The sequence below is a fragment of the Phacochoerus africanus genome, chromosome 1 (assembly GCF_016906955.1).
Source record: "Phacochoerus africanus isolate WHEZ1 chromosome 1, ROS_Pafr_v1, whole genome shotgun sequence".
NCBI lineage: Eukaryota > Metazoa > Chordata > Mammalia > Artiodactyla > Suidae > Phacochoerus > Phacochoerus africanus.
Window position 1 is genome coordinate 37,033,502 of NC_062544.1, and position 16,013 is coordinate 37,049,514.

General features: G+C 33.8%; 1 protein-coding gene across 1 annotated transcript in view; it reads right to left on the bottom strand.

Annotated features, from left to right (window-relative positions):
• Positions 1–2,309: 2,309 nt before the first annotated feature.
• RNF180 (ring finger protein 180) overlaps positions 2,310–16,013 on the bottom strand; it is a 267,713-nt gene continuing 254,009 nt past the window's right edge. The window contains exon 7 of the mRNA XM_047753632.1: positions 2,310–3,304. Coding sequence (XP_047609588.1) covers positions 3,105–3,304 — 200 coding nt within the window. The 3' untranslated portion in view covers positions 2,310–3,104. The remainder of the gene's footprint in view (positions 3,305–16,013) is intronic.

Consider the following 16,013-nt stretch of genomic DNA (forward strand, 5'->3'; position numbering starts at 1 on the left):
TTTTTTTTACTCATTTTTTTTCTACCCAGTTATGTGGAGGGTTTATTGGCCTTTTTTGGAGGCTTAAGGTCTTCTGCCAGTGTTCAATAGATGTTCTGTGTGAATCATTCTACATGTAGATGATTTATTTTGATGTGTTTGTGAAGTTGAGGGCCATATCTTATTCCTCCACCACCTTGATCCTGCCTCCTAGTCAGGTTTTTAACCCTCTGAGCCATAATAGGAATTCCAATGAAAAGTTCCTCACAGCTCTATCAGGACAATCCAGGAAGATTTTTGAGTCATTTGGTAAATGGGTCAGAGGAGGACACTCAAATAAGGCATATGTTATCTCCAGAATTCAAAGAGAAACCTTGAATGTCTTTCCTCTTTCAGTGATAGGAATGTCAGATGCAATACCTTATCCTTCTCCTTGGAAGGGATAACTTGATATGGTACAGATCAATGGACTCCTAGAAATTTCGCTGAGAAAAGATGCCTCTAAATTTTTGTTACTGTTAGAAAAGTAAATTATCAGTTACTCTTTTTAGGTTTTCTGGAAAGATTATAGCTTCAAGAACTAGGTTTTTCCAGATTTGACTCCTGGCTCTATCACTCAATAGCTGTGTGACTTTAGAATGTCTCTCCAGACTATGCTTTTGTTTTATTTTTTATTTTTTTTCTCCTTTTAGGGCTGTACCTGCAGCATATGGAAGTTCCCAGGCTAAGGGTGGAATTGGAGCTGTAGCTGTGGCTTATACAACAACCACAGCAATGTGGGATCCACGGTGTGTCTACCACCTACACTGCAGCTCGTAGCAATCTTGGATCCTTAACCCACTAGAGAGGCCAGGGATCAAACCTGCATCCTCATGGATACTAGCTGGATTCTTTACCTGAGGAGCCATACCAAGAACTTCTGTGCTTTCTTTTTTAAAGGGTATTATATTTATTTAAGGGTTTTATATATGTTTGTGTTTAGTTTATAGATACAAATCTATAAATTGATATGTATTACTACCCCAATATATGGCATCACCTTTGTTTCTTGGAGAAATCTGCATCTAAAATAATATTTATTTTACTTAATGTATAATTGTCATATTTTAAGTAATTTAGGAATGAATGAAGGCATATTTACTAGAGCTTGTAAGCGAGGGAAATAGCTGCATTTTATTTTAAAGTTCTTAAAAATATTTCTCCCCATATGTGGTCTGTTAATATTTCCTGACACATATTTTAAGAAGGCAGTATTTTCCTTTATACCATGTTATCTTTACTTTGAGCAATAAATCTGTGATTGGAAATAATCATTGTATTTCTGTAATTTAATACTGAGCTTTGACAACAGTGCTATTTCATCAATAGTGATCTGTCACTAAACTGCAAGCATGATTTATTTAAATATTATATATGAACTAAAATTGATCTCTGCGTTTCTAAATTTTATTTAGTCTTCTCCTTTCTGGACTGGATGATATCTAATGTACACTATTTTCTTTCACAGAATTTTAAACACATTAAGAGTAGAATCAGAATAGAAATCTCTATCATTTGTCCATATTTGCCAGAACATCACATACTGTCAGTTAAATGTTTATATTCAAAGATAGTCCATATTAATTAGAACAAATTTGGACTTTTCATAGACTGAATTGTTAAAGCCTGTTCAATCCCAATCTTTTTTGGATGGTGGTAGTATTTTTTATGCCATGAGAGGTTCACTTATGTAAAAATATGCCTAACGTGTTATCAGTTACATGACATCATAGGGTAGGAAAGTTGAATTCGTGGTAAATAATAAAACTTTTTGTTTTAGGTTACACAAAGACCACCTGAGGGAATGAAAGAAGCTTACTTCCCTGTGCATTAGTTTTCTCAATGTTAAATGTGGAATATTCAGCCAATTTTTTTTTTTTAAATTTGAGGGGTAACTAATTCCCAGGATTACTGTAATAATAAAGATAAATATCACATCTTCCTTCTATAAATCCATAACCCTATTTCCAACAAATTTTTTTTTTTTGCCATTTCTTGGGCCGCTCCTGCAGCATATGGAGGTTCCCAGGCTAGGGGTCTAATTGGAGCTGTAGCTGCAGCCTACACCAGAGCCACAGCAACACAGGATCCGAGCTGCGTCTGCAACCTACACCACAGTTCATGGCAACGCCGGATCCTTAACCCACTGAGCAAGGGCAGAGACCGAACCTGCAACCTCATGGTTCCTAGTCGGATTCGTTAACCGCTGTGCCATGACGGGAACTCCTCCAACAATTCTTTATTCCAGATGTTAAATTAGTTAATAACAATGAAAAAATTTTAAAGCCATTCTTTATTGCACATTTACAATATATTTGACAACCTCCAAGTTAAAAGAATCACTAAATTAATTATTTTGGACATGCATTGCTCTTTTAGGCTACTGAAAGTCAGTAAATTTTTTATTTCTTCTGGTGAATGATCCTGCAATTCGAAAAGTTTTATATTTTTCTAAGTGTCTTGTGGTGGGAATTAGTCTTAGTTTTGTTTTGTTCTTTTTTGCATTTACTATTTTATTCTTGCAATAGTTTAAACTGTTGCACTAATGCTGTTATTAGATCTGTAAAAAGAAAAAAAAAGGACATCCACTTTCTTGGTCATAGAATAATTGGAAACAAAAGCTGAATATACCCTGCTAGATTAGATCCCAGAGAATATAGTTTATCTTTAATGTATACAATTTGCCTGAGAAGAAATGGTAATTGATTTAATATTTGATCATTAAAGACATTATCTACTTAGATTATCATTTCATTTTATATTTTTAAGTAGAGGGAAAACTTCAGTCTTTACAAAGATAACTGTAAAAGTGACATTTTAAGTTTGAGCCACAAATACCAAACTAAGAAATATGAAATTAATAGTGCCTTGTTGCTAAGTGCTAAATAGATTAGCTCTTGAATAAAGTTGAGTTTGTTACATGAAAAACATTCATAAATAAGTTCATTATCCTCAGATTTTCTATAAACACCAACAATTTATATAATGCAACAATATAAAAACTGCAAAGCACATTTTAAAAATGTTTAAGTAATTGTTTTCTACATCCCTTATGATTGTTCAATGGTAGTAAGGTATGAAAATTCCTAAAATGGAAAGAAAAAGTAGCAAAGAAAGCAGAAAACAATGAATCCAATAACCCAGTTCACTGAATAAATATAGATGATCACCATATCCATGTCAAACCACCATCCACGGCTATCATCCTCAAAGTGCAGATAATCCATCCTGTGGGCACCATGTGGAAACTGCCGCCTTGTAACTGGAGCTGCATGTCTGTGGAAACCTAGAAGACAGATGAACATACTATATAAAGCTTGTAAAATTCAGCTAGGTGCTCAGAAAGGTAGTTACATATGAAGAGTTACCATGGTCAGAGCATAGCTTGAATTCACTAAGTGGTATACTGTATTCCTGACATTTTTTTTTTTTAATGATGAGTAACTATCAGAAGTCTTTTTCAGTTAAGGGTTTTAAGAGGGACATTAAAATTAGCAATGAACTTGGAATCCGGAATCAGGAGACTATCCTTTTTAAAAACTGAAGTATAGTTGATTTACAATATTATTTTTAGGTATAAAACATAGTGATGCAGGATTTTTGTGGACTACACTCCATTTAAAGTTACTATAGGAGTTCCTTCTATGGCACAATGGGATCAGCGGTATCTGCAGTGCCACAATCCATTCAGGTTTGATCACTGGCCCAGCACAGAGGGTTAAAGGATCTGGTGTGGCTGCAGTGTAAGATCACAACTGTGGCTCAGATCTGATTCCTGGCCTGGGAATTCCATATGCCATGGGGTGGATAGAAATGAAAAAAAAAAAAAGAAAACCCAAAAGCTACTGTAAAATATTGGCTATATTCCCTGTGCTATATAATATATACTTATAGCTTAGTTTATAAATAATAGTTTGTATCTCTTAATTGCCTGCCTCTACTTGTTCCCTTTTCCCTTGGTTTTCCCACTGGTAACCACAAGTTTGTTTTTATATATGTGAGTTTCTATTATATTTATTCATTTTATTTTTTAGATTCCACATATAAGTGATAACATACAGTATTTGTATGACTTCACTAAGCATAGTATCTTCCAGGACCATCCATGTTTTCTAAGTTGCAAAATTTCACTCTTTTTTATGGCCGAGTAATAGTCCAGTGTGTATTTGTGTGTTTGTATGTGTGTACTGCATCTTCTTTATCCATTCATCTCTTGATGAACACTTGTGTTGCTTTCATGTCTTAGCTATCATAAATAAAACTTCTATGAACATTAGGGTGCATGTATTTTTTTGTGGTAGTTTTTTTTTCTCTTTTATTTTTTTGCTTTTTAGAACTGCATCTGTGGCATGCAGAAGTTCCCAGGCTGGGGGTCAAACTGGAGCTACACCACAGCCACAGCAACACCAGATCTCAGCCATGTCTGCGACCTATACTGCAGCTCATGGCAACACTGGATCCTTAATCCACTGTATATGCCCGGGGATTGAACCTGTGTCCTCATTGATACTATTTGGGTTTGTTACCAATGAGCCACAATGACAACTCCCAATAGTTCTAGTTTTAGTTTTTGGAGGAATGTTCACACTGTTTTCCATAGCGGCTGCACCAATTTGCATTCCTACCAAGTTCCCTTTTCTCCAAATCCTCAACATTTGTTATTTGTGATCTTTTTGACTATAGCCATTCTAACAGGTATGAGGTGATATATCATCATGGTTTTAATTTGCATTTCTTTGATGATTAGCAGTGTTAAGTATCTTACCACATGCTTGTTGCCCATCTGTATGTCTTCTTTGGAAAAATGTCTGTTTGGGTCTTCTGCCCATTTTAAAAATGGTTTTTTTTTTATATTGAGTTGTATGAGCTGTTTATAAATTTTAGATATGAACTCTTTATCAGGCATATTATTTGCAAATATTTTAGGAAACTAATCCTGTTCTGCTACTTAATTGGGATAAATTATTTGACAACTTTTTGGCCTCAGATTTCTCATCTATATTATCTGATCACGTTAAAAAACTGAGAGGTTCAGGGAGTTCCCATTGTGGCTCAGTGGTAAGGAACCCAACTAGTATCCATGAGGATATGGGTTTGATCCCTGGGCTCGCTCATTGGGTTAAAGATCCAGCGTTGCCACAAGCTGTGATGTAGGTTGCAGATGTGGCTCAGATCCCACATTGCTGTGGCTGTGGCACAGGCCAGCAGCTGTAGCTCCGATTTGACCCCTAGACTGGGAACTTCCATATGCCTTGGGTGCAGCCCTAAAAAGCAAAAGCAAAGAAAAAACATGTGACATTAAAATGTAAATTATTTTCCTATGAGAGCATTTTCTAAATTTAAACTTAGTTGATATTTTTGCAACTACTCTCACAATTACTGTTTGTTACTTCTAACAACTAACTTAACTTTCTATATTATACCTTGAGAGTTTCATTGAGTTAACTTGTGGAAAATTCTATAAGAAAATGTCTCTCATTATGTTTTGGAATTGAATAAACTGGAAAAAATGATATTCTTTTGAAAAAATTATGGTTTAATTTTTATAAGCTTCAAAGCATGGAACTATTTAAGGAGAGTACATAGGTAAATCTTGAAAGTAAGCAATAGTCCATCTATGACTAAATGAATAGGAGATTTCTGAGAAATATTACATCTCATTGTGAAATGTTATTTTTATTTTGTGATATTTACATGCTAATTATTTACAACTTGAATATAAACTTGCCCAATGGCAACCTGTTTTTGTCACCTGGCCAATACTGAATTTTAATTTTAGAGGGCTTTGAAATTACATTATTAAAGATGAATAACCTGGTTATTAACTTTTGTTTTGTACTTATCTACTGCCTATTTATGTATTTCTTTGCTTATTAGTGTTAATAAGTGGTGACAATACAATAAACTGAGCAGAAAAGACATAATTCTGGAGTTTGCTACTAACTTTGGTAATAAAGGTTCTGTAAGGCTCAAGCCTGAAGCAGATTCTGGTGCATCCATTTTACTAATTCATTATTTAAGAATAATGAAATTAATGTTAAATATTATGCTCTAGATCAGACTGCTTATTTTGATGAAAAGGTTGCAATCACCTGAGTATTACTATGGTTATTTAGTCAATTTTCTTTGAACAAGATCAATACTAAATTGTTGTTTATGTATATTTTATTTTCTATTTCAAAATAGAAACTGTGTGTATTTATAGTATAATGATTTGAAATATACAGTGAAATGATTACAGTAAATACATTACATATGCATCTCCTCACATAATTATCTTTTTTGATGTTGTGAGCATACGTCCTTTCTACTTTCTTAGCAAGTGTCCAGTATCTTTTATCAGATGCATAGTTTGCATATATTTTCTTTAAATCCATAGGTCACCTTTTCATCTTGTTGATTTGTTTCCTTTGCTTTGCAGAAGCATTTTAGTGATAGTAGTCCCGTGTCTTTATTTTTGTTTTTGTTGCCTGAGCTTTTGTGGTCATACCCATAAAATGATTGCCAAGGCTGATGTCAAAAGGCTTACATGTATTCTTGCACAGCTTTACAGTTTCAGATCTTACATTTAACTTTTGTTTATAGTAAATATTTTTGTTGTTTGATAAGGTATTTTTTTTTTACTTGCAAAGCATGAGGTATTGATTCCATTTTTTATTTTTTACTTTTTTAAGTGTTTTGTAATTGGCTTCTTTTTAAAAAATTATAGTTGATTTATGATGTTGGGCCAATTTCTGCTGTACGGCAAAGTTGACTCAGTAATACATTTGTAATATACATTCTTTTTAAAATTTATTTTCCATCATGGTTTATCCCATGAGGTTGGATATAGTTCCCTAGGCTATAAAGTTTCTCCTTTGGAAACCATAAGTTTTTCAAAGTCTGTGAGTCACTATCTGTTCTGCAAAGACGTTCATTGTGTCCGTTTTTCAGATTCCACTTGGGAGTGACAGCATTTGATGTTGGTGTCTCATTGTCTGACTGACTTCACTTAGCATGATAATTTCTAGGTCCATCCATGTTGCTAAAAGTGCCACTATTTCATTCCTTTTAATGGCTGAGTAATATTCCATTGTGTATATGTACCACATCTTCTTGATCCACTCCTCTGTCGATGGATATTTAGGTTGTTTCCATGTCTTGGCTGTTGAAAATAGTCCTGCAATGAACACTGGAGTTCATGTATCTTTTTGAATCGTGGTTTTCTCTGGATAGACGCCCAGGAATGGGATTGCTGGATCAAATGGTAGTTCTATGTTTAGTTTTCTGAGGAATCTCCATACTGTTTTCCACAGTGGTTGCACCAATTTTCTATCCCACCAACAGTGTCATAGGGTTCCTTTTTCTCCACACCCTCTCTAGCACTTTTGTTTGTAGACTTTTTGATGATGGCCATTCTGTCTGCTGTAAGGTAGTATTTCATAGCGGTTTTGATTTGCATTTCTCTAATAATGAGTGATGTTGAACATCTTTTCATGTGTTTTTTGGCCATCTGTATGTCTTCTTTGGAGAACTGTCTGTTTAGATCTTCTGACCATGTTTTGATGGGGTTGTTTATTTCTTTGGTATTGAACTGCAGAAGGTGTTCATAAATTTTGGAGATTAATCCCTTGTCAGTTGATTCACTTGCAAAGATTTTCTCCCATTCTGTGGGTTGTCTTTTCATTTTGTTTAGGGTTTCCTTGCTGTGCAGAAACTTTTAAGTTTTATTAGGTCCCATTTGTTTATTTTTGTTTTTACTGTCATTCCTCTAAGAGGTGGTCTGAGAAGATGTTGCTGTTGTTTATGCTGGAGAGTGTTTGGCCTGTGTTTTCCTCTAAGAGTTTTATAGAGTCAGGTCTTATATATAGGTCTTTAATCCATTTTGAGTTTATTTTCATGTATGGTGTTAGGGAGTGTTCTAATTTCATTCTTTTACATGTGGCTGTCCAGTTCTTCTAGCACCACTTATTGAATAGGTTGTCTTTTCTGCATTGTATATTCTTGCCTCCTTTGTCATAGATTAGTTGGCTGTAGATGTGTGGGTTTAATTCTGGGCTTTCTATTCTGTTCCACTGATCTATATTTCTGTCTTTGTGGCAGTACCATACGGTTTTGATGACTGTTGCTTTGTGGTATAGTCTGAAGTCAGGGAGCCTGATTCCTTCAGTTCCATTTTTCTTTTTCAAGATGTCTTTGGCTATTCTGGGTCTTTTGTGCTTCCAGACAAACTTTAAAATATTTTGAGTTCTGTGAAAAATGTCCTTGGTAATTTGATGAGAGATTGCATTGAATTTGTAGCTTGCCTTGGGTAGTATAGTCATTTTGATAATATTGACATTTCCAATCCAAAGCATGGTATGTCTTTCCATCTGTGTCATCTTTGATTTCTTTCATCAGTGTCTTATAGTTTTCAGAGTACAGGTCTTTTGTCTCTTTAGGTAGGTTTACTCCTTGGTAGTTTATTCTTTTGGATGCGATGGTAAAATGGACTGCTTCCCTAATTTCTCTTTCTGATCTTTCATTGTTAGTGTAGAGAAATGCCATCAATTTCTGTGTATTAATTTTGTATCCTGCGACTTTGCCAAATTGATGTTATTTTTCCATATTCCCACAGACTGACTTGTATCTAACCTCTAGGTATTCTATTTTGGCAAGTATATATATATATATAGATATATATATATCTAAGGGATTTCAATCCTGACAGCTTTTTTAGACTATCTACTATTCTATAAACTGTATTGCAAAAGGAAACAGCCTTTCTGTTTGTGTAGGAGAGAAGGGAAATGGGAAGAGTTTTTCTCACAGTCAAAAATTATCCTAATACATAAGCACACATATTCCCAAAATAGTTTATACATATTTTCAAAAACTTATTTACAAATAGAGGCTAAAAAACAGGTAACATTGTTACTAGAAATTATTGCCTTTCTGTCCAAAAGGATTATTTAGAAGGCTTAGAATCTTCAGATTTAAAAGCTTCAGTTCTTTGGGTCAAAGAATAATGGTTTTAAAGGCATAGTCTTAGAAAACAGTAGAGTTGAGAGTAGACAAAAGATGATGAATTATGAGTATGGAGATCATACATGCTGGTTTCCCCAGGAGACTCTCAGTTACTCTCGATGTTCTGGTATAATTACTAATAGTGCCCCTAATGGTAATTTCCTTTATTGAGGGAAAGAGGGAAGAAGAAGCAAGTGTAGGAAGACACTGAACTACAAAATTTCTACCTTTGAACAATGTTTATGTTCAGAAGAGGCCAATGCTTATGCAGTATGTTTTTATGGTAAGGTAGATAATTATCATTATTTGCTTAATGCATTTCTTTAAAAATTTTAAGTGGGGAAGTGATAGGTATTTGTAATAATTTTGGAATTTCCAAAGCTGTAATAAGTTGAATGAGATGATTATAAATCAAACTCAAAATCAAACTATAAGAAATCACCTCACAGACACTTGCTTGTTAATTATTAGATCAATTATGACATTGGAAAAATTGCCAGAATACTGATCATAGAGCATAATTGCAGATTCCTTGTAAAATGATGATAATAAAAATGACTAATTCACTGGGCTAATATAAGGATTAGATGGATTAATACATATAAAGCATATTCCTGCCCATAGTAAAGTTCCAATAAATGTTAGATTCTTATATTTTTATTACTCTTGCTACTGCTACTTTTAATGTGAGGAAGATGTTTTTCTTGCTAGTGCTTGTCCTTCATATTATGTCTATTTTTTCTGAGTAAATCAATATGCTCACCATTGTTCAAACAAATGGTGAGAAACTGTTTTCTTCAAATACAAGTTGATTTCTCTAACTTTAATAAACTGTTAGCATATCAGGTACTGAAACTATGGAATTTAAGACATACATGGATATATATGTTATCTTTTAGAGGCTGAGGATTGAAAGATATCTTAAGACATGGTTCCTGTATTAAGAAACACATAGTCTAGAACTGTGTTTCTCAATATCTTTTTTTTTTCTTTATGACCCATGTAATAAGAAAAAAAAAGTTAAATTTCTCTTAAGGTAAATATTCCAATCAGTAAATCAAATTAATATAAACCCAGTTGCTTCTTAATGAGAGGAATTAAAAATAAGGAATAAAATTTTGCCAGGAAGCACTTAGCTCTGGAAGGACACAAACCACTGCCATATCTAGATTTTTTTGTGCTTCAAATACCAACTTCTACTCCATTTAAAAAGCACAGACTGAGAGACAGTACTCTTAAAACCATTATACTAGTCAAAGTATGTATTTTAATATATACAACCATGTAATTCCAAACAAAGAATCTGAATTATGAGTGAGAAGCTTCTGCACCAGGAATTCACTTTTGCACAGACTTAAGCACAACTTACTACTGGTGATAACCTGATAGTACTTGGTTTGTTATTAAGACATGGTTTAAAGAATAGCCAATATTATTAATACATTTTAACTATGTTGTTCTAAAGAAAAGGATACAATAAAGACACATACTTTTTTTTTTGCCATAAACCTATAGTGGAAAAAAAAGCATAGTGCTGTGAAAATCATACTTTTCACAGAATCAGAAAATGTGGATTCTTTTGACAATATTAAAAATACTCATTATTTCATCAAGTCAAAAGAGCTCCTCTGTGTCTATTTAGTTCATATGGTTTTATTCTTTGGTCTGTTAAAAGTGATGCATTCAAATAGATTTTTTAAATACTGGGTAATTTAAAAAATCTGTTAAAACAATGAATTAAAGTGATAGATTTTCCAATGTGCCATTATTCCTTCATACCCAGGATAAATTCCATGTGTTCAAGATGTTGGTTTTTTACACATATATTCAGCTTTCTATATATTTTATGTGGCATTTTTATGCCTGTTTGTAAGGAAGATTGGTCTATAATTTTCCATTTTATGCAATTTTTGCCTGGTTTGTATATCATTATTTTATTGGCTTCATAAAACATTTTGGCAGTTAGCTAGCAATTCTCTATGGATCGTTGTATGTCTACATATCTTGCAAGAAAGAGACACTGATTGCCTTTGTTCTGACACTGGCAATCTTGTGCTCTCTTTTTACACTTTGAAATGATTTGCGTAAAATTAAAATCCTTGATAGTTTGATAAATATAACCAGTAAAACCATTTGAGCCTGTAGTCTTTTCAGGTATGAATGATTATTTCTAAACACTAATGAATTTCTTTAATAGTTGTTGCTATATTCATATATTCCAGTTATTCTTGAGTCTTTTTGGTAATTTTCATATAGCATTATACATTCCACTTAAGTTTTTATTTTATTTATTTATTTTTGTCTTTTTGACTTTTCTAGGGCTGCTCCCAAGGGATATGGAGGTTTCCAGGCTAGGGGTCTAACTGGAGCTGTAGCTGCCAGCCTACGCCAGAGCCACAGCAACATGGGATCCGAGCTGCATCTACAACCTACACTACAGCTCACGGCAATGCCAGATCCTTAACCCACTGAGTGAGGTCAGGGATTGAACCCACAACCTCATGGTTCCTAGTTGGATTCGTTAACCACTGAGCCATGATGGGAACTCCCTATTTAAATTTTTAAATGAATTAGACTAAATTCTTAATAGTTGTGGTACATTTAGGGTTTTTCACAAATATTCTGGTTTTCTGAATATTTGGTTTATTTGTACTTCCCTGCCCCTTAGTTAGGCAAGGCCAGGAGATTTGACCATGAAAATAGCCGTCCAAATAAAATACTTCTGGATAGACCATTTAACAGTTTGAGATGCTACAACAGTCTCGTTTCCTCCTCCACAGTCAGAAATGTACCAGATAGAGGGTTTTCTGTCATCCTGGGTCCTAAAGCTTAGGATGATGCTGAGCAGAGCACCTAGAAGTTAAGGAAAAAACTGACTGAAAATAAATGAAGTGACTTTTAAAACTATTAAAGAAAAAGGATGATAATCACAAAAGTTGAATCTGACATGTTTTCCCATATTAAAAAAAAAAAAAAAAACTAAAAGAAAAATCTTGCGAGTTCCTGCTGTGGCTCAGTGGTAAGGAACCAGACTAGTATCCGTGAGGATCCCTGGTCTCACTTAGCGGGTTAAGGATCTGGCTTTGCCGTGAGCTGTCGTATAGTCTGCAGATGCAGCTGGATCCTGCATTGCTGTGTCTGTGGTATAGGCCAGCAGCTACAGCTCTGAATTGACCCCAGCCTGGGAACTTTCCTATGCTGCAGGTGTGGCCCTGAAAAGCCAAAAAAAAAAACAAAAAACAAAAAACAAAAAACAAAAAACCTTAGAGAAATTCATTGTGTGAAATCAAAGCATGAATAACAACTGTTAACTGTGAAGAAAACCTCCAAGTCAGAATTTCATACAGACACTTCTGCCTCTATACATTGTGTTTTGTAAAAACAATCTTACTTCAGAAGGATTTCTCTCACATTATAGAAAACAAGGCTATGACTGACCCCCACACACACCCAGAATAGGGTTCAAATTTATATTCACCAACAAAGACCATAAAGTAGGCTCTATAGTTTGAATATTCTTTCAGAGACAAAAAGACCTTCAAAATTTCATTCATTTTTGTAATTTTAGCAACTTGCACAGTGCTTATAGTGGGTAATAAATGTGTCCATTGAATGGATAGATGAATGTGTATAAGGATAAACTTCAGAGAATAGAATGAATAATGAGCATATTTTTGAGAATGTCCCAAATCAAATTTCTTAACTATAATTTCAGCATGTATTTATTATAATATATTTGAAATAGATTTTGCAGTTCTTATGAAAATAATTATTTAGAGGTTAATTCAGAGAACTCTGAAATCTGTATGAAAAAAGAGATAAGTCCTATCCTTCACATGTGTGCTGGGACAGACAAAAGGTTAAAGTATGGTGTTTTATTGCTCTGCATTTTTCATATTACATAAGAATTTTGCTGTGCCAAATTCTGATTGATATAAGTTAAGCCTTAGCAGAGGCGGAGTGATATTTTTAGTCACAAGTAGGTATAGAGTTACCCTGTTAATAGATATAAAAACTTAATGCAAAATGGATTTTAAATGAATCTCTATATCTTTGGGATCCCAGAGTCAAATCTATTTTTTAGTCCTACAAAATTAACTTTTTATATTAAAAATTTGTTGCAAATTGAAACATCTGTAACAATAAATTACATAATTACATAATTTTTAAATGCTTTGTTTCTGTAACCAGGTAAGAAATGCGTTATGTCTAATTTTTTTTTTTTTTTTTTTGCTTTTTAGGGCCACACCCGTGGCACATGGAGGTTCCCAGGCTAGGGGTCTATTTGGAGTTACAGCTGCTGGCCTATACCACAGCCATGGTAATGCAGGATCGAAGCTGCATCTGCGACCTCCACCACTCTCATGGCAACACCGAATCCTTAACCCAATGAGCAAGGCCAGGGATCAAACACACAAACTCATGGCTCCTAGTCAGAATCATTTCCACTGTGCCATGACGGGAACTCTTGCCATGTCTTTTTTTTTTTAATAATTTTTATTGTGGTAAAATACAAATAACATGACATTTGGCATTTTTAGTATACAATTCAGTGGCATTAATTACATTCACAAAGTTATGCAATCATAGGCACTATTTATTCCATTTTTTTCACTATCACAAAGAGATTACCTACTCTGTAGTCATTAAGCAACAATTCCCAAATTCCTCACTCTCCTCTGCTCCTGGCAATCCATATTTCTAAATTGCCTTTATGAATTTGCTTATCCTAGACATCTCACAGAAATGGGATCTTACAATATTTATCCTTTCGTGTCTGGCTTATTTCACTTAAAATTTTCAAGCTTCACTGCTACTGCAAAATGTATCAAAACCTCATTCATATTTATGGCTGAATAATATTCCATCGTATGTATTTACCACATTTTGTTGATCCATTAATTTGTTATCAGATACTTGGGTGGTTGCCATCTGTTGGCTATAGTGACTAATGCTTCAGGAAACACTGGTATACAAAGTATCTGTTTGGGTCCCTATTTCAGTATACCCAAGAGTAGAACTGATGTTTCATACTGTAATTCTATGCCTAGCATTCTGAGGGAACTCCAAACTTTCTTTTTTCTTTTACAGTGAGATATATCACTTTGCATCCCTACTAGCAAGGTGCAAGGGTTTCATTTACTCCACATCCTTGACAACACTTCCAAATACTTATTTTCTGTTATTTTTTTAAAAATTTTATAGCCATTATAGGAGGGGTGAATCTCATTGTGGTTTTGGTTTGCATTAATCCCCCAATGACTAGCGGTGTTGCATGTCTTTTCATATGCTTATTGGCTATTTGTGTATCTTATTTGAAGAAATGCTTATTAAAGTCCATTGCCCATTTATTAATTGGTTTGTCTTCTTGAGTTCTTTATCTATTCTGAGTTTTAAGCCAGTATCAGATATATAATTTGCAAATATTTTCTCCCATTATGTAGGCTGTCTTTCTTCCATCTTGATGTCTTTCTGAGGCACAAAATTTTAAATTTTAATTAAGTTCAATTTATTTATTTGCTTATGCTTTTTGTGTCATATCTAAGAATCTACTGTTCATGAAGATTTGTGCCTGTATTTTCTCTGAGAGTTCTACAGTTTTAGCTCTTATATTTATGCCTTTGATCCATTTTGAGTTAGGGGGTCCCATTTTATTATCGTTTTGCATGTGGAAATCCAGTCATATTAGCATTATTTGTTGAAGAGACTATTCTTTCCCCAATGAAGGGACATTGTACACTTTCCAAAAATCAAGTAGCCAGGGACATCTGGGTTTATTTTCAGACTTTCTAGTCTATATCTTTTTGCCAGTACCATAATGTTTTGATTTCTGTAATAAGTTTTGAAATAGAAAGTGTGAGTCCTACAACATTATGCCTGTTTTTCAAGCATTTTTTGGTTACTCAGGGCCTCTTGATATTAAGGATCAGCTTTGCCTCCACAAGAAGGGCTATGGCAATTTTGATTTGCATTCAATCTATAGAGAGCTGTAGGTAGTATTGATATCTTAACAATATTAGGTCTTCTAATCTATGAACACAGGATATCTCTCCATTTATTTATGTTTTTAATTTATTTCAGCTATGTTTTATAGTTAAGAGTGTAAAAATCTTTCATATCCTTGGTTAAATTTTTTCCTAGTTATTACTCTTTTAGCTATTACTGTAAATAAAATTGCTTTCTTAATATCCTTTTCAGATTGTTCTCTGTTGGTGAACACAACTGATTTTTGTGTGTTTATCTTGTAACCTGAAACGTTGCTGAATATTTTGTTGGCTCTAGTAGCTTTAATTTTAGATTCTTTGGAATTTCCTACATGCAATTTCACTTATACCTTTCCAATTTGGATGCCTTTTATTTCATGTCCTTATCTAACTGTTCTGGTTAGAATTTCTAGTACAGTGTTGAATAGCAGTGGTGAAAACAGGCATTCTTGTCCTGTTCTTAATCTTTCATATTGAGTTTGATGTTACCTGTGAGTTTTGTTGTTGTTGCTGCTGTTTTTTTAAGTAAATACCCTTGTTATGTTGAGGAAATTCCTTTCTATTCCTGGTATTCTGAATTTTTTTTAAAGGTGCTTGATTTTTCTCAAAAGTCTCTAGGCATTTTATTAATATGATTTATTACACTGATTTTATGTTGACCCTCTGATGCATTCCTGGAGTAAATTCCATTTGGTCTTATTGTACAATCACTTTTCTGGTAATGGGATTTTGCATGTATATTTATAGGAGTCATTAGTCTGTAATTTTCTTTTTTTTGTGATGTCTTCATCTAGCTTTCATATTGGGATAATGCATGCCTCATAGGGTGAGTTGGGAAGTGTTCCCTTCTCTTCAGTTTTTTCCAGGAGTTTAAAAAAGATTGGTGATAGTTGTTTAAATTTTGGTAGAATTCATTAGTGCTAGAATTCATTTTGGTCTGTGACTTTTCTTTGGAAATTTTGATTCCTGATTTGAGTTATTTGTTATAAGTCTGTCAAGATTTTCTATTTATTCTTAAGCCTATCT